At 49.5% G+C, this 26,575-nt stretch overlaps 1 protein-coding gene across 4 annotated transcripts in view; it reads left to right on the forward strand.

Moving 5' to 3' along the window:
- The first annotated feature begins 3,389 nt into the window (after window positions 1-3,389).
- Igsf3 (immunoglobulin superfamily, member 3) overlaps window positions 3,390-26,575 on the forward strand; it is an 88,278-nt gene continuing 65,092 nt past the window's right edge. For 2 of the 4 annotated variants that reach the window (XM_039102064.2, XM_039102066.2), the window contains exons 1-2: window positions 3,390-3,581; window positions 4,182-4,870. In XM_039102064.2, the coding sequence (XP_038957992.1) occupies window positions 4,828-4,870 (43 nt within the window). In that variant the 5' untranslated portion in view covers window positions 3,390-3,581; window positions 4,182-4,827. Of the gene's footprint in view, window positions 3,582-3,642; window positions 4,028-4,181; window positions 4,871-26,575 lie in introns of those variants that run through there. The other 2 variants (XM_063281633.1, NM_001106455.2) reach the window with 2 other exon arrangements.

The following is a 26,575-nucleotide window of genomic DNA, read 5'->3' on the forward strand; positions in this document are numbered from 1 at the left end:
AAATTCAGGGACCAGGATTCTTCATGCTTAATGGTAGTACTTGGTTGGGATTCTTAGGGGCTATGTCTTCAGAGTACCCCATCCCAGCTCTCCTCGTTGCTGTTTCTCCGAGGTCTGCCTCCATTTGAGTTAAGCTCTCTGATGGAGATTAAGGGGTCTTCCAAGACTCACAAAGTACCCACCTTATTTCAGGCCAATTCAGGGGAGGATTGGAAGTTGAATTGTAAAGTGTTGTGAAGCCAGCCACCAATGTGCAGATGGGGGTGTGGTGGGTGGGGTGGGCTGGCTGGGTGGGGTGGGTGGATTTGCTGACCGGCCATCTGTCCCTTCCTTCCTTTTTGTTGATGTCTTTGCTTCCCTGAGGACCCTTCCCAGCTCAGTTCTGCACCTGCTGCTGATCTCCTGGAGAGGCCACCGAATTCCGGGTTCACACTGACTTCATCTCATTGCTTCTGTGTCTGGGAGGCAAAGGAATTCTTTTAATTGTGCCTTTATCCCCCTGTCCAGCAGTTATCACATTTCTCTGCACAGTCCCAGATGTGGAATGTAGAAAGAACCCGGTGCTGGGAGTCTGCCATTGTCGTGCAGGCCAGAGGCTGAAAGAGAAAGTTGCTGGGGATCCCAGAGGTGGAGGATGGGCAGATGGAGAAGGGGAAAGCTGGAAACAGACAAGGGGTTATTTTGAGTGTAGAGAGGGTCAAGACTGGAGGTCCATGAGTTTTGAGAAGGGGTAGGGCAGCTTGATAGGACCAGAAAGCTCTCAAGCTGTCTGAGATGGGCCCTCAAGAAGATTCTTTGATCTGTCTGTCTGTCTGTCTGTCTGTCTGTCTGTCTGTCTGTCTATCCATCCATCCATCCATCCATCTTCAGGTCTTCAGAGAATGCAATTGAAAGGCTCCCAGACTCCAGCCATTCCTTACCAGCTTCACATTTACTACCCTTAGCCAAGCTATGATGCTCCCCCAACTCGCCTGCACCATGTCAGAGGCCTCCGTCTGTCTTCCGTCATCCCCCTGCCTCTTCTGTTCCCATTGTTCTTCTTTCTCAGTAGCCCATGACCCGAAGTGCTTCCCAGACTGCCAGGTCCTCTGCGGCTTCTCGGATCACACTCCTCCCATCTCTCTTCCAGGCTGTGTTAGAAATAATTTTAATTTCAGAACAGGTTAACCGTCCTAGCACACACCATCTCCTCCGGCTGAGACTCTTCCTACAGACAATACCATTTTCCCCGCCTCCCTGACTCTAAATCAGGTTTCTGTTCTAATATCTCTCCGAGACATCCTCCTTCAATCCCACCTAGAATAGAACTTCTCTCCCCACCTCACCCACTAGACACACACACACACACACACACACACACACACACACACACACACACACACACACAATCCTGTTGCCTGGTTTCTTTAGAACACATGTCATTGTGTTATATATTTATTAGTTTCGTTGTCTGGGTTTCTCACAAGCAGGTACTAGGAGAACAAGACATCGCTTCACGAGTAGATGTTTAGGAAGTAAATACAAGGATCCAGTAGGCAGGAGGTGAGAGACAGGAGGGCCACTGCTGCCTTGGGGCAAAGAGGGCATGTGTAATATTCGAGAGGAAATTTTTAAATACAATGCTTTAAACATGTGATAAATATTCAATTTGATACGATAGGTGTATTTATAGTTCAATTACACATGCAGATCAAATGCCAAGAGTTGTTTGGGGTTATGTGATAATTACAGGGCAGACTGCCTTCAGGAAATTTACAGCCAAGGGGGAGGGGAAAGGACAGATAAAGACTTTCACTTATCCCGGCATCCCCTATGGTGACAAGATCTTCATTGTCTTGTACAATAGAGGTATTGAATTTGGGGGGATGAGTGAGTTACCAGCATAGTCATTTTGTTTATAGATATGTGTCCATATATATGCCCAAGAGTGTAGAACCCGGGGGACAACAACCTCAGGCATTCATGGTCTCTCAGGTGCCGGCCACATTGTTTTTTTCTTTTTTTTTTTTTTAACCTGGATTCTGGGGAGCAAACTCAGTCCCTCACATTTTTGGGACAGGCGCTTTAGCAAATGAGCTGTCTCCTCTGCCCATGGCTGCACTCTTTCAGGACAGTGTTTTGCTGTCACATAGTCCCATGGGATGAAGACACTTTTCGAGCCCCTCTCTGAGTTCTGAAATCCCCTGGTTGTTTCTTTGGACGTGGCTATCAACCAAATAAAGGGCTTGGACCTCTCAAACTCCCATTCTTCATCATTCTGTCTCCTCCAAATCCTGATCTCAGACACTGAGCCTCTCACATACTCACCTAGACATTCCATGTAGACCACCTCCCGCTGCCAAGGCCTCTCTGTCCCTGGAGCTGCCTGTGTGGTCACTTCCATTTCCTGGATTTTTCAGTCATCCTGCACCACAAAATCTTCAGTCTTCTGGAAAACTCTCCCACCCACCCTCTACTCCTAGGTCAAGTGGTTTTTCTAAAATGCATCTCTGATTACCACAGTTCTTTACTCAAACCATTCCGGGGTCTTTCTCTTGGACACAAGCTTAAAGCCCAACCCTTTGCCCCTCTGGCTTCTGATTCTTTGTTATAGCTCATGTCCTCAGTCTTCCCTCCAGTCTAGTTAGGGCCCCACAGGGCTTTTTCTCACAGTACTGAGTCTTAACTCTCCAGGGCCCGTGATTGTCCTCTGTACTTCCTCCCCACTTGCTCCGTAGTTCAGTTTTCTCTAGGAGAAGGTTTCCTGGGCCTTATCCTGCACAGCACCTCACCCCAGGAACATGGGATTGGAAGCCTTCCTCCACACAGTTTATGCGTGGCCTACTGTTGTGTTCTCAAGCAGACCACAAGCTCCACAGGGGCAGTAAGATCCGACCTGCTTATGCTCCTGTAACGAGTCGTTTTTTAGCACTTTGTGTTTGGTAATATTGAATAAATGCATGGATAGCACTTAAAATAAGGACAGTTCATTTTTAACTGAGTGCTTTTGATATATGAGGCATTCCTCTAAGTGCTTTACAAGTATGATGTGGATACTCTTTGTAACAAATGAGCAAACTGAGGCACAGAGAGGTTAAGCAACCGGGCTAAGGCCCACAGCTATGAACCCAGCTTGTCTTTGGGGTCCAGATTCTATGCTAGAGTGAAGCACAATGTGGAGGTTCATTATAAAAATAGATTCAAGTCTCCAGCCGAAGCGTTTTGCTATTGTTTATCGGGCAAACGACGTGTCTCCTGGAGTCTGGGCTTTGGGAAGGGCCCTTGGTGCGCGAACCCCGGGTTAACTTTCCATCAGCTCGTCCCAGGTGGTCCGCAGCTGCTGGCGGGTGCAGCCAGAGCGCTGGGACGGTGGGCGGGGCGTAGTGGGGGCGTGTCCCCGTGAGGCCACCGCCTTCTCCTCTGCTCGCCTCGCGGGGAGCTGCGGGCCAGGCCGGAGCTAGAGGGCGGGGCCTGGGGCGGGGCGGGAGCAGGACGGCCTGAGCCGCTGCGGGAGGCGAGGAGGAAGCGGCGCGTCTTGGGAGGCGTGCGGGACACAGACGGGCGACCGTTCGGTTGCTGGGAGCTGCGGGGCTCCGGGCGAGGTGAGCGCGGGCGGGCGCGGATCGGGGTCGGGGGCGCGGGGACCGTGGCGTGGCGATCGGCGTCCCGCCCCGGGCCCAAGCCCCTTTTCTCCATTGGACCCGTGTCGCGCGGAGCAGGCTCAGCCTACAGCGAGCGGAGCCCCGAGTCCCCTTCTCCGAGCCTTTTCTTTGCCAGTGTCTCAGACTCAATCGCCGGGGAGGTAAAACAATAGCGGGCCACCTGGGACGCGGCGCGCCCCAGCTCCCACGGCCCGTGCCCGGAGTCGCGGCCCCGCGCCAGCCCCGTGGCGACCCGCGCTGCGGAGGGTGGGGCTGCCCGCCGCGCCCCGCTCCGTAGACCGCGACGGGAAAGCCCGCGAGTAAGAGAGGCATTTGGTGAAAGTGTTTTGAGAACAATCATAATTGCCCTGCTCTGGGCGGGGAAACTGAGGCGTAGGGCACAGAAGGTAAGATTTGTACAAGGTCAGGATGCACACATGGGCTGCCCTCGGCCAGGGAGGGGACCCAGGTAGCTGGGCTGGCCAGTCGGGCGCTTTGGCCTCTCTCGGTTTTGCGGCGGTTGTGTTGGCCTTAGATAAATGTCTGTTGTGTTTGTTTTAGGAATCTGCGGGCTTTTGTGGGACCACTCTCGGGCTACCAAATGCCAGCTTACTTCGTATGCCCTGGGAGGTTCTGGGGCAGGTGACGGCACGGTGACCTATCACCATGGATGGAGATGGACTTTTTGATGAAGAAATCCAAAGTGTCTTTACCAGTAAGGGTGTTTTGGCTGTCTCGGGTTTTGACAAAACCTGCCTGGTTCCCTTTGGGGGATCCGAATGAGAGATTTCAGACACCTTCAGTGCGAAGCCAAGGACATTTCTGTATAATCAGCGCATGAAAGGATTTTCTCAGACTCTCTTTCCTCCCATTTTCCTCGAGAATTAATCCACCAGAATCTACAGTTCCGGTGGAGACTGCAAGGCATATACAGTGTAGCAGAAACCTAGAGCGCCTTCGGAATTGCTCTGGACCCTGCCTTAGGCGTAAAGGACTCTTGCACATGCCACTCCCCTCTCCGGCCCCCAACTCCCTCCTTCTGACTACTCTGTCTTTGACTGGCTCTCATTTTCCCCGTGAAGTTCTGTTTCCAAACTGTTCCCCTGGAGCTATAAGTGGATTGGCAGTAATGAGAGATTAGGCAGTGGGAAAAGCACGGTGCCCTGTGCTGTGTCCTTTTCCTGCTGCCGCCGCCGCCGCCGCAGACATGAAGTGCTTTTTCCCAGTGTTGAGCTGTCTGGCTGTGCTGGGTAAGTGACTGCTTATCAGTTCTATAGCTGTGAAAGTTTAACCCGATCTCATTGCTAATTCCTTGTGGTTCTCTCCCATCAACACTGGGTTTCGGGAGGCAGAAGGGGGTAGCCATAGTGTGACAGAGTGGATTAAAGTTCCAAGAGGGTCTGTTTGTTTCTGACCCAGAAAGAAGGGTGGAATTCTGGTTGTCTTTAAGCTGCCCTGGGCCTTTGGGTGAAGCCCCTCACTTGGAACGCTGTGCCTTAGGGATGGTGAGTGGGTTGAGAGCTTCCAGTGTCTTTACTTTTGTGTTGGTCTGCATCGGTTCCTGGGAAGTTACAACATAATTCCTAACTGTGTTGGAAATGGTGCTTTCATGAACGACTGTGCTTTTTTTTTTTAATTGTTGTTTTTGGAGGGGAAGGTGGGAGTGGGTGGGATGGGGGTTGAAAGGATGCTTTGTTTTGCCTAAGAAGTCTGTAGGCTAAGTGTGTATTGAAGACACTAGTTCCTGTGTCTCCTCACCGAGGAAGCCTAGCTCAGTCCTTGCAGGAGGTGAAGCTGAAGATAGGGAGCTGCCTGGTCAGGGGGTGTGGTCAGATTGGTTTTCCATGCCCTCAGAGAAAAAGTCTGGAAGCCCAGAGTAGGAGGAAGAAACTGTGGTCTCAGAAGTGAGCCTCTCTGCAGGCCTCCATCCCCAGTACAGAGTCCCAACCCCTTGTCTCTTCTTGGTTTAAGTAATCTCCACTGTGTATTTTCCAGTGCCCTGGTTTATCATAAACCCCATAGCTGGCACCTGGTGCATTCTCACCTCAGCACTCAAGAATGGACACACCCCCTACCTTCTCTGTGTGACTTTGCATTCAGAGAAGTTACTGCTGCTGGCCACTTGCTTCTCCATGCTAGGTTTCTTGCACTTACAGAATTTATCCGTGGAGGATGACTCTGAATTACCTGCACCCTTATAAAAGTTAACTGGCATCAGGAATGAGGATGGACTTTAGAGTCTTGAATTCCCATCTCAGTTTCATCTTGATTCTCACGGGAGTCTCAGTGAGTCTGCATTTAAGGGATGTAAGATGTCCTGAAAGAAATCTTGATTGCCTCGCAACATGTTTGAAGCTTCAATCCATGTGTTCATTCGGAGGTACTCAAACTTAGGCATAGGTTGGTATCATTAAGGCATCTTAAAACAACAAAAAAAAAAAAAAAAAAAAAAAAAAAACCCAAAACCAAATCTTGGCATTCTGGTAACCTCCTCAGAGCAGTAAAACCAAAGTCCCTGGATTGAGAGCTCATTAGTGCCAGCCCTTCCCTGCCCAGCACACGTGTGGCTGGGAGTTTGGTCAGTCTGGCCTGTTGTTAGGGTGCAGAATTCCCATGTCTCCTGGGTGCTCAGGTAAAGGAAGTCAGGAGGCGGGCTTCTCCTGGCCAGCCTCTTTAGAGACGATATTTATGTGTGCCGTCCAGCGTTTGTCACTGGATCTCAGCTTGAATCACCGACTGCTGATTCATGGAGATTGAAAAGGACACTCACTGGGAAAGCCCCACCCCCGCACGCACCGCGCTTCCCAGGCTTGGCTGTGTGGTTGAGGGTGGGGCTCAGGGCAGGAGGAGCCACCAATGGGAAGACAAGGAACTATGACATTTGTGTCTTTTGTTTCTTTCTTTTTTCCTTTTTGGCTGTTGAGGAAATGTGAGGCTGCCTGCTGGTCTCCCTGCTGTCCCCCTCTCCAGGTCCCTCTGTGGAGGGGAGCTGGGACCCCGGCACCCAGAGAGTGCAGTTATTTTCCCTCCACCCCACTCCACCCACCCCTGAGAGGCCCTGGAGGATTCCAGGTGACTGGAAAGGGTTCCTGGGGTGGAAAGCCAGATCTGTGTGAAAGTGGAGATATTTGGAACCGTGGACAGGCACACTAATGCCTGCTCCCTTCTGAGCCCCTCTGAGGGGCTCCCAAGCCCTTGGCCTATCACTGGAGAGCTGACTACATGGTTGGGAGGCCTGCCTTGTACTAGTCTTCACCTGGGAGAAACACAGAGTGGGGAGAGAACAAACACACTCCAGCTTGGTGGCCTCCCGGTATGGTCTGATTCATGTCAGCATTCCTTCTGTGTGATGTGAATTAATGTGTTGTATGAATTTAAAACAGTAATAAAGAACCCCAAGGTTTTGAACCCATGTGGGTCACATACCTGGAATAAAATTGTATAAAAGTTGAGTCAGGCTAAGCTCTGTAAAAGGGAGATAGAGGTAACGACCTTCCAGAAACTGAAAATTTGAGCTAGAAAATCTCGTGACCCCTCTGTGAGAAGGACTGGAAGGTGAGTCTGTGGGACGTATGTGAGAAGCCGTTGGGCTTGCAGATTTCGGCTCCCTTCCTTTGCCTCGTCTGGAGTTTGGTTCAGGTTTCTCTTTTATTGCCTGTTTAGGACACAGATAATTCAATTCTTTGTCCCTGTTCTCCTGACTGCTGAGTCTCCTGTCCTTTTGGAATCCCAGGTGGCTCCTCCAAGCTCAGCCATTGGCTGCTACCACCCCCTCATTTCCATTCTAAAGGCATTTTAGGTCTGGGCTGGTGAACAGCAGAGTCTCCACCGTCTGGGACGGATGGAGCCCGAAGGGCAGAAGATGAGAGAGAGACAGTGAGGGCTCATCTGAGTGTGAAGAAGAGGGAATGGGGTGGGAGAGCCGGGGTGACTGGCGCTGGTGCCGGGGTGAAGCCCACGTGTGTCAATGTGACGTGGGAAGATGGCAGAGCATGAGAGAAGAGGGTGGGGATTGTGACGCCTTGAGCAGGAAAAAACCACTCTGGAAAGATGTAGACTGTAGACACAGAAAGCGTGGTTCGGTTTTGTGTACCATGAAGAGTTATACTCCCAAGCCAATGCAGATGTTGCAAACAAGACGGCCCACAGAGGAGAACCCCCGGATGGTTGGTGGGTGTTTGAGTCTTCCCCAGTGAACCCACACACTTGTTTATAGAGTTTGAGAAGCCTCATGTTTGAACAGGATGGGATCAAGTTATCACTTCCAGTGATTAGGCAGAGAGCAGAGGGTGCTTCCAAAGGAGATGGGAGGAAACTTTGATGTCTCGATAGGCATGAACTCAGAGGCAGGATCAAGATGATCAAAGGCAAAGGAGAAGGAGAAAGCAGATGATAGCGGAGGGGTTTACATCACTGGGGGTGAGTAGCTGGGATGGGTGGTGTGATTAATGGATGAGCCAGCACCACTGGTTGAAAAGGCGGTGCACTTTGCTTCATAAGACTTATCTGATGAAGGTGCTGGAGAAAGGAATCCTTGCCAGGACTGGCTTAGGCTGCCTCTTGAGTTTGTCGGCTTTCAATCATTATACCAAAACAGCTGACATAACGGACTCCGAGCAGCTTCATTCGGGCTCACAGTTTTAAGGGTGGCTCTGTTGCTTTTGGGCAGAGCATCGTGATGGGGGAGGGGCAGGCAAAAGCACTCATCACCCCACTGCCGAGGAATGGACAAGGAGAAGGAGCTGCACCATACTGTACTTTTTAAGGGACCGTTCTCAATCACCCTAGACCCTACCTCTGAAAGGTACCGTCTTCTCCCAGTACAGCCACCCTGTGCTCCAAACCGTTGGAGATAGAAGGGTCATTTAAGATCCTCACAATAGCATCTTTAGACTATAAAAAGGGCTGAGTCTCCTCCCTGTGCCGGGGCTGTGTTCTGTCCCCTTTGCTCTACTGGAACAGAGCTACAGTTTATTACTAGAGCAGGGGTGGTTATCAGCTCTCCGAACGCCAGTCCTTATTGTGAGCCAAACCCATCACTCAGTCTCCAAAGCAACTCTAGGCGAGAGGCACCTTACATTTCCATCCTCTTGTAGATGGTGATCATGAAGTCCAGCAAGATTAACTTTCCTAAGATGGATGGCTGGCCCGGTTAATGCATCACACAGTATTTGGGCCCCAGGCTCCTTCTGGCTTGTTTTCTGTGTACGGCGTTTACTCCCAGTACTACCTTAGGGTCCAGTGTGGCCATTCTGGCTCCAGCCATCAGGAGGAAAGAAAGGATTAATGAAGGATTCATGATGAAATTTGTATATTAAGGATACTTACCGGAAGATACGTACACTTCTTCTGCTTATATTCTCCTTGGCTTGAACTTGGACATAATGGCTATACTTAACTGCAGGAAAGGCTCGGAAGTGTGCTGCTCACTCTAAGTGCCAGGGCCACGCTTAAAGCATGGGGTTGCATTGCTTTAAGGAGAGTGGAGGTTTTGCCTGACAAATATCGGCCTCTACCATAGCCACAAGCTTGTAAGTGGCAGAGGAGAGCATTGAAGCCAGGACTGTCAGGATCAAATCCTGTGTTCTTTTATTACACAAGCAGTACTTTCTGTGAATGAGGCCCAGGCTCCGGCCAATAAGGAGCCTTATTGGGAAGACCTGAGCTAGACGAACCAACAGTCGTTGCCGAGGAAGCCCCATAAGCCAGCATATAATTACAAAGAACCTTTGCGACGACGTTTGAAGTGAGTATTGTGTTTACAGGGTGTTCCGTGCCCATGCTTCCAATGCGGCGGCTTTCTGTATGCAGTGCTTAAGGACGGTGTCTGTTCATGAGCCCCAGAGCTTTGTCGTGCCTGCTACCAAATAAGTCACACAGAATTCGTTTAATTTTTGGTCAGCGAATTCACAGTGTAGCTTATAGGGTGACCTGAGCTAACACTTTCCATGCTACGGCCTCCGGAATAAACACTTAAGGATTATCTCTGTACCTGAGCCTCAGAACTGTCTTGTGCCAAGTAAGCGGGGGTTCAGTTAATTTTGGCCAGTGGGTTAACAAGGTAAATACACATTCTTTTATTTGGTTGGCTTTGCATTGCTGGGGACAGATCCCTGGGCCTGGAACACCCACAGTGCCCCATTACCATTGAGCTGTGTCCCCAGCCCCACCAAGTAAATCCTGTTTTTCTCATCTGTCGCCACGCCCACACTGAGCAAATTCAAAGTTGAGGGAGGGGAAGTAATTTTGCTCTAGAAAGAGCTGGAAGTTGGCAGGGTCTGGATTTGAAGCCAGGTGTTTTGGACTGTGGCACTCAAGCCTACAGTCTCTCAAACATGGCTGCAGGATCTTTTCTGTTCTGTGAGAATCCTTTGGGCAGTCCCACCCGACCCCAAGGACATCAGTTATATGGAAAGAGAGCTATCGAAATAGTTAAAAAGAACTATGTGTTATAGTAGTATGCTTACTATTAAACTAGCAGCCCCTAACAGCGGGTCTAATGAGCATCAACGTTGGCATAGTGACGAGTGTTTGGTGTTTTGGGGGTTAATCTACTTCACTGAGTATGGAAGTATGTGATTTGTACTTGGAAAAACCACTGATTCTAGAAACACGACTGGGGCAACCAAAGGGCTTGCAAAGGTTCACGTAGAGGCCAGTGAGAATAAAGATAGAATTTCCTTCTTTAGGTTTACACACAAGCTGAATTCCCCCCACACACCCCTACAGGCTGACGGGGGTTCAAAAGCAAGTCCAACAGAGCCATGTAGTGCTGGATGGGGGAGAAGCCTGGATAATGGAATTCCTAAGTGTTGGCTTCGCAGTTTAAGGAGATGTAGATCGCCTGCGTATGAATGCCTCCTTGATTTTCAAAGCCTCTCTAATGCGGGCCTTTCCCAGTGTTTAGAATGGGCAGGGTGTGGAGGGGTGGACAGGAGTGAGCAGTTCCTATGGCGAATGGTGGGGGTAACAGTTGAGGGGCTGATGACCCACTAACCTGAGGTTGAAGTGTAAGCTTCCGGTTTAGGTTAGATGATGCTAGAAAGAGGTTGGTGGTAGCTTGGAATAAATTTGGGATTTGGATTTAGAATCCAGAGCCTAACCTGCTCTCACTGGGGCGCTCGGGAAGGGGCCCCAGGTGAGAACGGAGGTGCTCTCGGGCATCATTCCCAGGCCCACAGTTTTAGCTTCCTTTGGGAGTTCCGCATTTGCCACAAGCAGACACCTGTTTCTTTGCAGCTTCACAGCGAGACACGGCAATTCCTTATAAAATGTTGATTTTCCAATTTAAGGAAATTCAGGACACCTGTGTGTGAATACCCCCCTGATTTTCAAAGAAATGAACAGTTACACAAAAATCAAGCGTGTAGTTGTTGAAAATCACAGGTTGCCAAATTCCCTCACCAAGGACCCTTTATTAAGTGACTAACTGTGAACCACAGAGTCAGGTACTCAACAAAGACATTACCAGAGGACCCCCCTTTACCCCAGAGTGGAGTTAGTTTTCGTTCTTTAGCTCTGCCTTCAGAAGGGCAAACCTCACAAGCTAGAGGCATATTACGCACTTGTCCACCCAGCCTCTCTTAGCATCGCATCTGTAATTATAGTAGCAGGAAAGAATGCTGAGCCTGGGACCCTGCAAGATCCTAGATCGAAGATTGAATTATATTAACTCTACCTGGCTTGAAGGTGGTCAGATGCGTTTACAAAATGCTTCATAATAATGAGAGTTCAGGCCAAGTTGCTGCCCGGCCCTTTAATTAAATTCTCTGGATAGTGTCTTCTCCACCATCCAGGTGAGGCTTCACTGAGTGTGCCCAGCCCTCTAGGACATGATAATCCAAGGCACTGGTTCTCAGCCTTCCTAATGCCGTGACCCCTTTATTACAGTTCCTTATATTGTGGTGACCCCCCCACCCCCATCCCAGCCATAAAATTATTTTCATTGCCACTTCATAGCGTTAACTTTGCTATTGTTATGAATCATAAAGTAAATATCTGATATGTAACCCAGAGGGGTCTTGACTCACAGGATGAGAACCACTGATCGAAGGCCACCAGAGAAACGGTAAATTGATTGGCAGATAGACTGGCTAATTCTGACATCACACATTCTTAGAGGATGGGTGTCTCGTGTTGGGGGTGCCGGGCAAGAGCAGCAAAAAGACTTCCTTCTGGAGAGAAGCTGGTCATTGTTCCATCTGGAAATGTTTTCTGAAACAGCTTCAATTTTAGACATTTTAGGGGAGGGACATTTCTGGCAGGATCGTGGAAACTTCTAGGAGGGCAGGAAAGTCTGTCAGTGAGCCAGGTCCTCGTGGTGCCAAGAATTGGAGCAGACAGTCGGTATGGAAACTGGGTTTTGGGGTCAGAGACAGGTGGAAGAGACCAGAAAGTTGTCAGTGGGAATCCTGATGGGTCGCTGAGAGACGTGGCCAGGGAGTAAGTTCCCAGGTGGTTGCCAGAGGTAGAAGGGAGGGTGCCTGCCCGCCCCTGAGCCACTGAGTCCAGTGCTCATCACTGGGTAACCAGAGCAAAAGTAGCAGCAGAACTGGGAATTCAAAGAAGGTAGTGTCTTGCCTCACCGCCTTTGCCTGCAGGTGCTCATATAAATGAATATTCTTTATTAAAACGCGAAAAAAACAAAACCCAAAGGGGTGCTGGTCCTCTGTGCTTTTGGTGGTGATTCTCTGATGCTTTTTGTCCAGGCTTGCCTTAGGTCGGTGTTATTTTGCATACAGATCAGTGTTTGCCCATAGTACCATTACCTGACACTCCAGAGTGCTGTCCACTGCCACCTCCTGTGTGTGGTGACCTCTGCTGTCTGCAGGACCCGGCTCTACAGCAGGCTTACAACCTCCATATTTTTCATGGGGCCTGTTCTGTCGTTCCTTCATTCCCGAGAGTTGCCCGTTCTGAAATTTTTTTCTCGGAGACAATGTCTATGAGGTAATAATTAGTGTGCCTTTCCTATGTGGTTATCAGTAGGGTAGCTCACCTTCATGTGATCCTGTTGTCAGGCCTTTGCTGTGGGCAGCAAAGATGGCCGAAGTCTACACGCACCTGTATACGGGAGTGTTGGCCCCTTGGCCTGGTCTTGGAGTGGCGGCACTTTCAAGTGTTTTGAAATCACCCTCAAGGTGGCCAAGTTGACTACAGTGCAGCTTGAGGCCTCTAGGACCCGGGGTGAGTCAATAGTATGTGAATTACTGACCGTGATTGACTTAGCCAGGAAGCACTTTACATGGAGATGGGGAGAGGAACCTGGAACTGAGTTATCATCACCTGGTGCTTCAGCTCAGGCTGCCCTGCCCTGCCCTGCCCCGCCCTGCCCCGAGGACTGTTTGCTAAAGGACTTCTAGCGAATGTACACATTGTGTAATCAAAACACCCAGTCAGCTCCGTAAATACTCGTGCCTGTTCTATCCGTCTGAAGGGGGAGCAAGGAGAGAAAGGAAAAAGACTTCTAGAGAGTGAAATGTCAGTCTCTTAGCTAGGACCCACCCACAGGAAATGTAGAGGATTTTGTTTTTGTTTTTTGTTTTTTTAAACAGAGCATTTGGTTTGAATTAAGCTGTAATTTAAAACAGTTAATAAAATGCTGTAGGCTAGAGTATTGTATAAAAGTAAGAAGATGAGATACTGGTTTTAATTTAGATGATAGTGTATATTTGCCTTATTATTTTTTAATTTCGAGCCCTTTGTTTTTTGGCAGAGGTAACAGGAACATAACTCTGCTGTAAGATATATAGGAAGTAGGGGCTGGAGGCTCACTCAGTGGCACAGCGCTTGCTGTGAGAAAGAAGAGACATTAAAAATGTGCACATTGCAGTCTTTGTCCCACACCCCTTATTGGCTTTGATATATCTTCCTTATGATTAGTATATAGTCTCTCAGACACTTCTGTGTGTATACTCAAATGCACATTTTTCTGACATAAATGGAACCATTCAGAACATTCTGTTCCACAACATGATTTTAAAGGGGTGATTTACCTTCGTTCTTTTTTTTCAGGCTTAATTTTATAGTCATATCAGAAATGATTTGCTTATTTTATAGCTAGCTGAAGCTGTAATTTGTAAAGTCACTGGGGAATCGTGAACTCATTCAGTAGCTATACAACAGAATAATTTCGTCTCCCCATTATCCGGCAACCAAGAGTCATAATAAAAACACTAGCCTTAAACGTTAATGTATTTAATGAGAATAATCGACATGTTTATCCTGAATATTTTCTCTGAAAAAACACATAAATTTGACAAATTAAGTACTTTCGTGTTTTACTGACCAGTTTGTCATAATGTTGAAATAATGTTAGATTAAAACGAAAGCCGTTGAGAATTTGTTAAGGAGACAGCAGTAAACACTGGGTTTTGTGTCTGACTCAGTCAAACGTTCTTGTTTGTGAACTGGAAAAGAACTGAGTTTTCCATTTCCAAATGGCTTCCCCCAACTTACAGTGGAGGCAGCTGGCCTCAGGCTCACGGGCAGTGGATGGTCCCTCACTACAGGCTCAGCCAAGGAAGAGACCTTCCCCCTGCTGCCTGCAGTGTGGTGGCTGGGGGAGGCTGCTGCTGCTGCTGCTGCTGCTGCTGCTGCTGCTGCTGCTGCTGCTGCTGCTGCTGCTGCTGCTGTGAAGACATATCTTCTCTGCCTCAGAGCATGGGTTACTTCTCCGGCTCCCCGGGGTGACTTTGCAGAGCCTGGCTCACTTTCCCACTACCTTAAAGATAGCCGCTGTTTTGGGTGAATGGATGGTTTTCTGATTCCCTATCCTAGAGGAAACTCTGAAATATCAGAGTCTGACCTTCTATCACCCTTCCCGAGACCACCGGGGGAGCCCTCTTCTGTTACAATCTACTTTAAGACTCCCTGAAACCTCTTATCCATTCACCCAGCAAACATGTGTCTACTCCCAGAGTTCATTGTCCCCTGATCTCCAATGCCACAGAATTAAAGTTAGCAGCATGACCGGCATTTTCAGTGGTCACCTGATAAGTATTTTTAATCGTTAATAAATATGGGGATTAGTTTAAAACACTCGGATACAAAGAGTCTGTCTCTCCTCCTCCCCACCTCCCTCCCGTCCCCTCCCTCTCCTTCTCCATCCCTAAAGTAAGCCTGGTTTTTGGCTGTCACTTTGACACTTACTTCCTGTTTGTTTGGGGTTTTGCCCATCGGTTTTTTCATGGCCATGGATTACTAGTACCCAGGGTAGCCATGGCAAAGGACATTTATTTAGAATATTGCTGATTGTTGGGAGGTGGAAGTAACAGATAGGGGAAATTCTTCCTGTTGAAAATTTGCCTTGGATATGTGGACTCTTCCTGTTGCCTGTGTGGATGCTGTTTGGATACAGGGATTGACTGTTGTTACTGACTCCTGGGGATGCTGTGAGGTATGGGGACTGACTTTTTTTTAATCATTTTATTTGTTTACGTTTCAAATGTTATTCCCCTTCCCAGTCTCCTCCACAAAACACCTACCCCATCCCCATTCCATTTGCCTCTAAGAGGATGATTTCTCACCCCCCCCCCCACCTCCAGCTCACCCTTCTGGCAACTCCCCTCTCTGGGGCATCAAGCCTCCACAGGACCAAGTGCCTCCCCTCCCACTGATGCTAGATGTGGCAGTCCTCTGCTACATATGTATCTGAAGCCATAGGCCAGCCCATGTATGCTCTTTGGTTGGTGGTTTAGTGTCTGGGAGCCCTGGGTGGTTCCGTTAGTTGATATGTTGATCTTCCTATGGGGTTGTAATCCCCTTCAGCTCTTTCAGTCCTTCCCCTAACCCTTCCATTGGGGGTGAGGGGACTGACTTTTTATTGACTGTCAGGAATGCCATCTTTCTTGTGGGAACTGGGAGTTTCACCCTTGCCTTGGAATTCCTAGGAAACCAGAATAAAAGAGAAGTAGAAAAAAGGCTCACTTCCCTTCAGACAGGAGGCAGCGCCCACACCGGGCTTTCTCCATGTCTCAGAGTGTTGGTGGTAGGGTTGGTTCCTCTTCTGCACCCTTCCATCTCTCCCAGTCTGCTGTGGGACAGAATGGCCACACCACAGCTGGGCTCCGCCCTTGCTGCATGTACTTACAACCGTGGTGGCGACTCTGAGAACCTCTGCACTGTTCCTACGTTCCCGTTGGACTCCAGTAATCTCTAAGCCTGGAAGTCCAAGCTGTCTAAACTGTGCCTGGTGGCCATGGCCGTGGCCCAGCACAGGCAGCCGTTGCCCCTGGGAGCCTCTGTGCCAGGTCTGCTTTCTCGCTGTGAGCAGTGCTTGCCTCAGGCCTTTCTGGTTTTCCTCATTGGCTTTCTTTGGCAGTTGGAATTCTACTGTACAGATGCACGTACACTTGTTATTTTGGGGTGTGTGTGGGGTGGGGCCATTATGCATCAGTTCCAGGCTTACCCCCAAAGTAGACAGCCCTTTTTGACTCTGCTTAGAGACGATTTGCTGGACAGTTTTGTATTGTCTTCTGGTGTTTAAGAATGAAACATTGTACACTGGACAGTCTTGTGGGCTGTCTTGTGGTATTGCACTATGAAGAAAAAAGCAAGATCCTATTCTGAGCACCCAGCCTGTCCTGTCCTCTGTGTCTCTCTGAGAATGGGTGATAGTCTCTGGCTGGGAGACTAGAACAGTGGGCTTCTGGGAAGGAGAAGGTAAACCCAGAACTAATGTGTCCCTAGACTTGAATTTGCTTCAGAAGAATCCTGGCAGATCTCCTGTGCCGTCCTCTTAATTATAGGGGTAAATTATTCTAGAGCTGAAGGAAAGGCTGGTGGTGGTCTTAAGGGAGGAGAGTGAAGGGGTGGAAGTAGACCTAGAAAATTCCCCAGCGTCATCTCTGCACATTAGCTGTATTGTACTTAAAACATCACACCAGATAGACTGCCTTTCCACTCTTAGCCACTACAGAGGAGCTTGCCATACTTGGTGTTTGGGAGAACAGGGCCTCCTTCAGGAATAAATCCAGGTTCCATCTCTGATATCTCTGTTTTGGGGGAAAGGAAGCGAATCGGAGCCTGGTGTTGTTGCTGAACATAGATTCCTATGCATGCCTCCCCACCCCTGTTACTCAGCTCCCATCCTGGAGCTGGTGCTGTGCCCATCAGGAATCCGACTCTCGCTTTCTTCTGCATATTTTCCCTTCTGCCAGTGCGTAGGCATTTGGCTTTAATCAAGGAGGCTTTTACTCCGTGATCTGTAGCAAGGATGACTGAAGTCACGGAGAGGATTTTAAGTAACTAATCTCTTAAGACATTCAGAACGTAATCTCCCCAGCCCATGAGCATCCTGCCTGCATCTGGGAGATTTGTAAGGGCTCTGCAGAGGAGGGTGGATAGGGCCTGGCGTTCTTTGGAAAGGCCGGGTGTCTTTCTGTCTGGCCTCAGGTTTTGCTTTGCATGTCACTGGCACAGGGACAAGGCCTGGTGTTCATTTGCTATGTCAAGAGAGTTCAGGATGCCCCATGAATGTGACCAGTGTGCGTCTAAACCTCCATGCTGGTATCCAGAACAATAAGAAGCCAGACTGGAGGGAAGGAAGCTCACTCATGAGTCTGCAGTGTGTCCAGAGCTGGCTTCCAGAGAAGATACAGCTAAGTACATGAGAGGCCTGCTGCCCGCAAATGAGATTGGGCTGATCAAACATCAGAGGGCAGGAGCTGACATTTCCGTGTGCTTTGCTTATGGTTTGGATGTCACTTCACACGGATGCTGTGTGCTGGTCTAAATTGGATCACAGTGGCTCTTTAAGTTGTCGTGTATTGATTTTCTGTTTCCACCCACTTTGAATGTGAGCTCACGTTCCCACTACCACAGGTAACACCCTTTGAAAGAATTCGGTGGCCAAGACCCCCAAGTGCAGCCCCAGTCATTTCTCTTGGTAGAATGATTGAATCCCCAACAATTGAGACTAATGAGGAAGATTAGTTCAAATTAGGGAAATGCCTGAATTACCAAATATTTTTCAAGAAATTCACCGTTATTACTTGTAAGTAAATATTGTAACTCAGACCAGGCTAATGGAGTGCCTAATAAAGATCCTTGGGGGACCCGCTATAGCAGAGAAGTAGGAATGATTTGCAATTAGCAGACCCATTGTTGATGCAAATGGAGTTTCTGTGATACTAGATTGTGCCTGAGAACCGTTTGTTCTCCTAAGTATTTTAAATAGTCCCCGTGAAACTCCCGGATGCGGGTAGTTTATATGCTGTGTGAAGATCTGTATCATGAAGCCGTAACTCAACTGGATCGGCAGTATCAGAGATAGAATTTTAGTGACGTCTCCAATCCTTGCCTCCTGAAGATTAGGTTAGTTTTCCCTTCTGAATGCTTCCACACACCTAGATCTGTCTGTCACGGTACAAACCAATACATTTGGTGCACGTGTAGAGTGGTCTGTGTGCTTGGCAGTGTGTGTGCATATGGAGGGGACTCAGCCGTCAGTGCCAGCCTCCACAGTGCTAACAGGCAGTCCACAGAACACCATTTATAGATGATTGGTGCATTTGCCATTGATGACAGCTCTGAGGCTACAGAAACCCAGTATACTCTGGGTTACTTTTGTAATTAATGGTATAATACCACACTGTACACACTTATTGTTATAGAGACTATATCTATTACTTCTTGTAGCATCTCAAGATTCTCTATCTTGCCTGGCACAGGGTTGATATTAAGGTAAACTGTGTGATGGTGCCAGTTTCAAAGGTCAGAAAAAGAACCAAGTATCAGCAGGGCCATAGGGTTCAACCCAGTGCTTGTTCAGTTAATATGTATTGAAGTTGAATGCATGATTCAGGTGTGTCCAACCTTCAGATACTGCAACATGACCTTGTCATTGACAAAGGCAATGCCAGAAAATGGCACAGTCAAGTCTAACAATGCTGTAAATGAGTTTGTGATGCTGTGCTGGGCCAGACTCAAGCAGGCTGTGGGCTGTGGGTTGGACAGGCCTGCTGGCTTACAAATGCGTATTTCCTGCAACTCTCTTTAGCCAAGGAAATGTCAGCTACAGTAACCTAGAAAGGATCCCCAAACTTTAAGTAGCTAGAATATGTAGTCTTGTGATGCAGCTCGGGGACATGCTAGCAAGGAGGGGCTGAGGAGCCTTGCTGTCTATGTGGTTTCCATGAAGGTTTTAGGTCCCTTTATAGCCCTATGTGAGGACATGTGTATTTGGGGTCTGGGGTGATGCCAATAGCCAGAGAAGTTGGGAGAGTCTGCAAGAAGTTTGTATGGGAAGGCGGGGAGGGGTAGCAGGGGTAGCGGTTAGCTGGCCTGGGATAGAGGAAGGAGAAGGCATGCCTGAGGGAGCTCTCCCTAGGTCTCTCCTGCACCTGTGCATTCTCAGGAGATTTGTGTGGCCACAGCACTACGGTTTGAATCTTGGCTATCCCTCAAAGGCCCAGGTGGTAAAGATTGGCTCATTAGCCTTTGATGCTACTGGGAAGCCATGGGACCTTGTAGGGTGTATGGTTTAATGGGAGAAAGTTAGGTCTTCAGAGCCATACTCTTCAAAAGGCCACTTCCTGTCCTTATTTCCTAGTCCCCAGCCCCAGGAGGCTAGCCCCTTGGTTCTACCTTTGCTCCCTGCCATGGCGTTCTGCCTTGCCACAAGCCTGGAAGCAAAAGGACCAAGCAACAATGGAATCTGAAATCTGGAGCTCAAGGGAACCTTTCTTTAAGTTGATTGTCTCGGCCATCTTGTCACAGTAGAGGAGAACTGCCAGCTATACACAGGATGCTCAGGTACCTGCAGAACACTCATGCTCCTCCTCAAGAACCTCCTTTCAGCCTGGAGCTTATGTGTGGTGAGTTGTGGGCTCATTTGGGGCCCGCTAGTCCATCAGAGGCAAGAGTTGAACTGAGGAAAAAGCCCAGCTGGGCCTATTGGAAGCCCAGCTTCTGGCTAGGGTCCCAGCTCCTATCTGTGGAACTGGGAGTTGGGCCCAGGCTAGAGTTGGATCAGAGCTACCCCAACCTTCTCTTATGAGAATGTCTCTGCATCTGTTAGGATTTCATGGCTGCCTTTGTCGTTTCTGTACACAAATGTCCAATTGTACCACCATGCTATGATGCTCAGCATTTTCTCACACACACGGGGTAATTTCTAGTTCTGCTCAAGCCCACAGTTATTTGCCGAGCATCCTCCTGTGCCAGCACAGGATGGGGCTGCAGCATGAGGGGAAACGCAGATGTATGACCTGGCCTCTGCTGGTTCAGGGACAACTGATTATTCGTGTAACAGCTCTTCGTTTCTCTTCCTGCTGGTGGGGCCTAATTTGGTTTGGATGCTGTATCTCCCTGCAGGAAGATGATCCTCCTTCAAGCTCTGGAGTGAGTGCTGATCCATCTAAGCTAGTCACAGCAGTCTGTCACTCAGACTCAGGCCAATGAGACTGGCCAATGAGACTTGAGAAGTCTGCCGAGGGATTCTGGGAAAAACGTTTTCTCATAGAAATCATAGGAAAGGGAAAAGCTCCTCCCACTCGATGCTTGGAGATGAGGCAGCTGTTTTGTCACCAGGAGGAAGGCAAGTTTGTTCACATGGGCAGAGAAGAAACTGTGAGGGATTATGGTGCTTGACTGAGGTCTCTGAGACGGAGCAGTCCAGCCTCCATACTTTCTGTTCTCCGTGTTTATCTGACGAGTTGATATTTTTGACTGCTCATAGTTGGAGGCAACCTATATCAGACACTCCCTGAGTGAGCATGAAATGGGATTTCTTTTCATAAAACAGTGCCATTCAGATTGCCATCAAAAAGCATATTGTTTGGAGCTAGTGCTCAGCCCTGCAGTAAGCCGGAAAGAAGAGCGGGAAATGCGCTGACAGGGAACACAGGAGTGAGGAGATTGCATCTGGAGTGGATTCTGAAGAAGGATTAGGGTTTGTGTGGAAGAGGAGGAGGGAGCATCTTGGGGGGGGGGTGGTGGCTAGCATGAGCAGACCCATGGAGACAGGCATGGATGTGGAGGTGGCCCAGAATTGGTGGCATCAGGTCCAGATTTCATCAGGATTCTACAGAACCTCAGACTGAGCCTGTAGACTTTGATTTATACATGAAAGTACTGTGGGCCCTTGGGCAGGGGAGAGGTTAGTGAGCAGGGACCCTGGGGTGGGAATAGGATTAAGGAGCTATGAACTACTCTGACAGGACGGGGAGGGAGTCAAAGCTAAGTGGGCAGTGGAAGCATTCATTTGTAGGGGTGAGTTCTGAGTTGGGAGGTGTAGAGGGAATGGGGGTGGTGGTGAAGGTATCCCAGGAAGACTGTAAAGGAATAAAGCAACCATTGAACGACAGCTTGGCTGCTGAGGGACAGTGAAACCTGCAAGCTGACTCTGGGGCCGTACGTGTAATGACTTGGAAAATGACAAGCAGTGGAAATTTGGAAGAGGTGGAATTTTAGGAGATAGTATTTGGTTTTTGCCACTGGGGCTTTGAGACCGTGATGGGAGATCCAAGTAAAGAGACCTTAAATTCAGTGAAACAATGAACCAGACTCTGAATGAGAGGCCAGGAGCTACTGTGATGTAACAAACCACGGATCAGTAGACACAGGCTGAACTGTGGCGGGCACTATTGGTGTCTGCTGGTGCAGGGTCTGAGTGCCACGTGGTTTTCAGGCTGTAGCTGCTTTCTTTTGCTGTCTGGCTTTCCTCAGGGCTCTGCAGAGGGGTAGAGCTTACAGGCCAACCTCATTTTATCCTTGGGGTTCTCCATGTTTTGCACAGCAGGTTTGCATCCTGGCTTTAGGTCCCTTGGGCTATCCAGGGAGAGGACCCTTGTTTGTGAGTGTTGTGACTGTTCTCTCCATGGGTCAGTAGAAAGTCAAGTGTCTTGCAGAGGGCACTGTGTGGTGACTGTCATCTATTGGTTGACCATGATGGGCTTGTCAGCCAGCTTCAGGAAAAAAGCTCTAGTCCCAGCTAAGTTGAAGTTTCACTCACATCTTGTATTTCCTTGCTCCGAAGACATCTAAAAGGCACCCTTTGTTAAAGGGTCTGGAGCCCAGAGCTAGGCGCTGTCAGCCTGTGCTCCACACTTAGTTAAGGTGTAATCTGTCTGCTGTCTGGCTCCCATTACTTTCCTAAAAGCACAGGGCCCCGTGAGTGCCGGGGGGGGGGGGGGGCACTTGGCATCTGGTTTTCATCAGGCAGTAAGTGAGTGCACGTGGGGGAGTCTGGGCTCTTTCTCTAAACAAAGCTGAGGCAGAGGTGGGCCCCCCACCCCCTTCACTCTTGGCTCTCTGAGCTCCCATTGTTGACTCCAGAAGCACCCAGAAGAAAACCCTTCAGGCTCAGGAGACAGATGCCATTGCCCACTTGGAGCTTTTCTCTCTGAGTTGAAAAATTTAAAGACGGTTCTAGCACTCACTATCTGTCTTCCTAACAGAGCGGAGCGCTGTTCCCTCTGCTCTCCCAGTAACCCAGAGCATCAGGAGTGTTTGTCAAGGCCATTTTGCTCACTGGCAGCCACTTGTATTTTATGCCCTGAGCTTTCTTCTTTCTTCTGACAGCCCATGTCTAGGTTTATTCCCTGGAATAGGGTGATACTATCAGTCCAACTAGTCTTCCAATTGTCTGTCTGTCTTTCTAGTCATCCACATATCTAGCATTCAGCAAACATTTAGAGACAGCAGCATGAATTTGGGCAGATTATTGAACCCCTTTTCCAAGCCCATAAATGAGGAGCTGTGAGCATGGCCATGAGAGGTAGCTTCAGGGAAACTACTTGGCACAGGGCCTATTGCACAGGCCCTGCTGCACAGCTCCTGCCCTAGTTGGTGGTAGGCACCATTAGTATTGGCCAGCCCAGGGTTGCCACCCTACTCAGCTGATGAGCCACAGGTTGTCTTCAGCATGGAATGTCTATTGGAGCTTGGAATTATGCCCTAGTACATAGTTCCAAGCCATAAAGATGTGACCTTTGATCATATTGCTGCCTCCCTTGGGATTTCTTTCTTCTTTCTGTCTTGATAAGGCCATCGTGACTGCACCCCAGAAGGCTGAGCCCATATTTGGTGGCCACTGAGTGCTTGCCAGTCTGGAAGGTGACAGGTGAGTGCAGGCAGCATCAAGGTGGCCCTTCAGCATCTTCATTTGGATGTCACTGCCCGAGACTCTGTCGCCCTTCTGTGTGACCTTTTTGAGCACTTATCATTTGGACATTTCTACTTCTACCCTTCTTGGTCTTTCCAGGCTCCTGGCAGTCCTGTCCTTTGGCATGGTGGCGAGGATATCTTTTGTCTGCCATTCTCCCTGTACACTGAACAGGGCTGAGCCCTCATGTCCTAGGCTGTGTGTGAGGCAGGAGCCAGCATTGCCCTCTTGAGTGTAGGGCAGTGTTATCGCACTTTAGAGAGGTGATCTGGGGAACGTACGTGATTGGTTACTGGAAGGTGGGTGGAGGGTCCCTCTGCTACCTGAGTTAGAGTTCCAGTATCGGCAGGTAATGGGCAGGATGGCAGGCGGGCCAGCAGGCTGTCCTGGCTGGTGGCAGTGGCCTCAGGCATATTCTCTGAGCTGTCTTTCACATCTCAGCTGAGCCCCATCTCTCTCTGAGTGTCACACATGACAACTCACTCACTTCTGCCCCTGGCTATCTGGGACACCTGGAATGTGTTTCAACCCTACTTTTACCTGGCTCCAGCTCCCTTTCAGTTAGTTGAGGAAATTTGTTTCCCTGTGGGTAAGCCAAGCACTGCCCTTGTCTCGATGGTTAAGTCGTGCTGTGCTAAGAGGTGTGAGCTCCACTTCTTGCCATGTGTGACCCCATGTGTCCTCACGTATTCAAGTTTCTTGAAGTGTCTGGAGCTGTTCTGTTTTGGGCTCATCTCCCACAAAGCCTCCCTCTTCTGGATAAAAAAGCATTCTATTCAAGGCTACACCAAGGAGTGCTCTGTTTGCACTGATGCCTGTGGGAAATGACAGGGAACTGCTGAAGCCCATGTTCCATGCTCCAGCCGTAGGAGTCATGCAGAACAAGGGGGAACAAGCTTAAGTCACAGCAAGCTATAAAGGGAACTTTGTGCTGCACTTAGGGTGGGGCAGGGCATGTGCACAACCCCTCGTTAAGGGTCCAGGAAATGAGATGCGAAAACCAATGGTTGACCCTGAGTAGAGTGGTTGGGTTGTCACCACCAAACCCCTGCTTTGTGCTGTTCCTTTACCCCAGCAAGCAGCATGTCCATGTGTCTTCTGACTTCCATGTCTCCTTCCTTGATTTCCTCACATCTGTGGCTTCCCTGAGTCCAGGGATTTTCCAAGTCCATGGCTTCTGTGTCACATGGTTTTCTCTCCAGAAGCAGCTGGACATTTGTGTTGCTTCCGGATTGTAGCTATTAGGAATGAAGCTGTCGTGACACTTAGGTGTTTATGTTTATCTTGGGTAAATGCCTAGGGATGTGATTGCTGCCACCCAGTAACTTTATAGGGAGTATTCAGGCTGTTTTCCAGAGTGGCCGTACCAACCCACACGTCCACCAGTCCTATTAGGAAAGAACCTGAAATCTGACTTAGAACCCAGAGCCTCGGCTGTTACATTACAGTGTCCCTGGCTGGTGTGCATCCCTGTGCCGTGAGCCTGCCTTTTAACATAGGGTATCAGGCAGAGTGTAACCCCCCGGGAGCCAGTTGGTGATGGAAATATTTCCTTGGGGAAACCCTTAGCCAGTACAGGGCTGCTTTCCCCAAAGGCTGCCTCCTCCTGCTGATGGCTTTCAGTTCTGTTATGGCCTTGGCTGTCATTAAGATTCACTGGTGGAGCTCCTCCCTGCTCAGATGGGGACCCGCTTGTACTCTGTGGCTCCTGGAACAATCCATGCTGTGTGGCCCACTTCCCATGTCTTTGTGGACTCCTAAGATGCTGGCTCCCGGCCAGAGATGGAGTTACACACACGGGAGTGAAAGAAGCCGTGGGACGCTGGGGACGCGCCTTAGCACCTCTGTGTGTGTGTGTGTGTGTGTGTGTGTGTGTGTGTGTGTGTGTGTGTGTTGCTGGTGTGGAGGTTGTGAAGGGCCTCCCCTGTTTTATGGCCCATTTCAGGCCAGGCTCTCCCTGCTCAGGGCTCCTCCTGACTGGCAGCCAGACTGTAGTTTCCCCGCATTGCTTTCCTGCTAGGTCCCCTGAGTTTTGAAAGAGCCAAAACCAGACAGGGGCGCTATCAGGTTACAGCTCTGCTCAGTGTGGAGTCTGAACAGGAGAGGGAACACAGGAACATGTGGTCAGATTTACTTTTTTCCCCTTTATTTGAGGCAGCATTTCCTGAGGGGCCACACTGATAATTAGGTTCTCTCTGATTCAGAGGCTCCAGCGAAGGGAAGCACAAGCCTTGTTTTCTAGGCTGCTGTTGCTGCCAGTGTGACGCTCATCCTGCAGTATGCGCATCTAGAAGCAGCCTCACCAGCAGTGCGAGTTTAGAAAAGACCAGGATAAAGACCTGAGATTCAAAGTTCTTCCTGCCCGCTCCCTGCTCCTGCCGGCATCAGCAACTGTGGATTGATCTGGGTTTTCCAGTCTTTGCCTTCCTTACCATGGATAGACGTCCCATTTAGTCTCACAAGGGGAGAGAGGATGTGTCACACCAGAAGCCTTTTAACCTATGTGACAGTGTGACATCTAGAGGTGGCCCTGTCTCTGAGCATGTGCTTAACTGGAGGCAAAGGCAGCACTCAGAAAGCCACGACTGTCTCTCCCTGTAACCCATTGGTCCCTGTGCCTGTCCATCCAAGAGGTCCCTTTGCCTAGGATTGATTTTGGCAGGCTGACTCCCTTCCTGCCTTTGAGCATAGGCAGGTGTGGAAATGGCACTGGCCTGGAAGTATGAGGGAGAAATAGCTGTGATGCTACACGGAGGAGTGGCTTCTAAATGGGTCTTGAGAGCAGAGACGAGATCATGGATTTGGGAAACAGGAAACCTAGGATCCCGGGTCTTCTCAGGAGTTAGGACGGGCAGGGTTGGGGGGTGGGGTGGACCTTGCAGAGGTCGGGCTCATAGTTCCTTTTCTGTAAGAAGAGAACAGGATCAGATGATCTCATTGCACCAGGGAGTCAAGCTACAGAGAGGTGCTGCCTCCTCTGGCAGCCTCTTGGGTGGAAAGTCTCTGTGGTTCATAGATAATTGTTTCAGGGACAGAGGTGGGGATGGGAGGACTGCCCACTTCGGGACAGAGGGGTCCAGGTAGGGAGATGTCCTCAGACCACACTGGGCAGAGGCACCCAAGAAAGATATTGCTAAGCAGTTCTGCCCATAGCTTCTTGGCAAGTGGCCCTGATGGCGATGACGACGGCCCTGCTGACATCTGCTACCCAGGCTCCCAGGGTCTAGCACAGGGAAGTGATGGATGGTACTACTGCAGAAGTGCTTCTGCAGAGCAGCCCTGCGCCTGCTGCATGCACGGGCCCTGGCTTCCAGACACAGGCTGATGGTCTCCGTGTTCCCTGTTCCAGTCCATGGGCTGAAATTCCTGTTAGGGCCTTTTCCTTCTGTACCTTCCTCCCCCGCTGAGCCAGTGTGCTACTTACTGGTACGAGAACTTTCGTTTCCTTCCAGGGCAAATGGCTTGAATCCCACTCTGGTTGTTTTTTAGATAGGGTCTCTCACTCTGTGGCCCAGAATGGCCTGGAATCCAGTCTTCCTGCCTCAGCCTCTCTTCCTAGTCCTGGGTCACTGATGTGTCGCACCATGCTCTGCTGTTCTGTTTGATGTTCCCATGTCCAGCCCTGACCGACTCTAGCTCCTGGACCCCTTTCATTCAGCAAGGGTTCCCTCCCAGATGTCAGGAGACCCAGAATTCTGGTGTTCTTGACTATCACTGCATTTCCATCTGGAAGAAGATAGCTTGATCTCTTATCCTTGCCAAGTGACCCCAAACTTACCCTCCTCCCCAGAATCCAGCAAATTCAAATGCCCCTCTCCCCAAGTGAAGAGTGTTATATCTATAAGCA

The sequence above is a fragment of the Rattus norvegicus genome, chromosome 2, assembly GCF_036323735.1.
Source record: "Rattus norvegicus strain BN/NHsdMcwi chromosome 2, GRCr8, whole genome shotgun sequence".
Classification (NCBI taxonomy): Eukaryota; Metazoa; Chordata; class Mammalia; order Rodentia; family Muridae; genus Rattus; species Rattus norvegicus.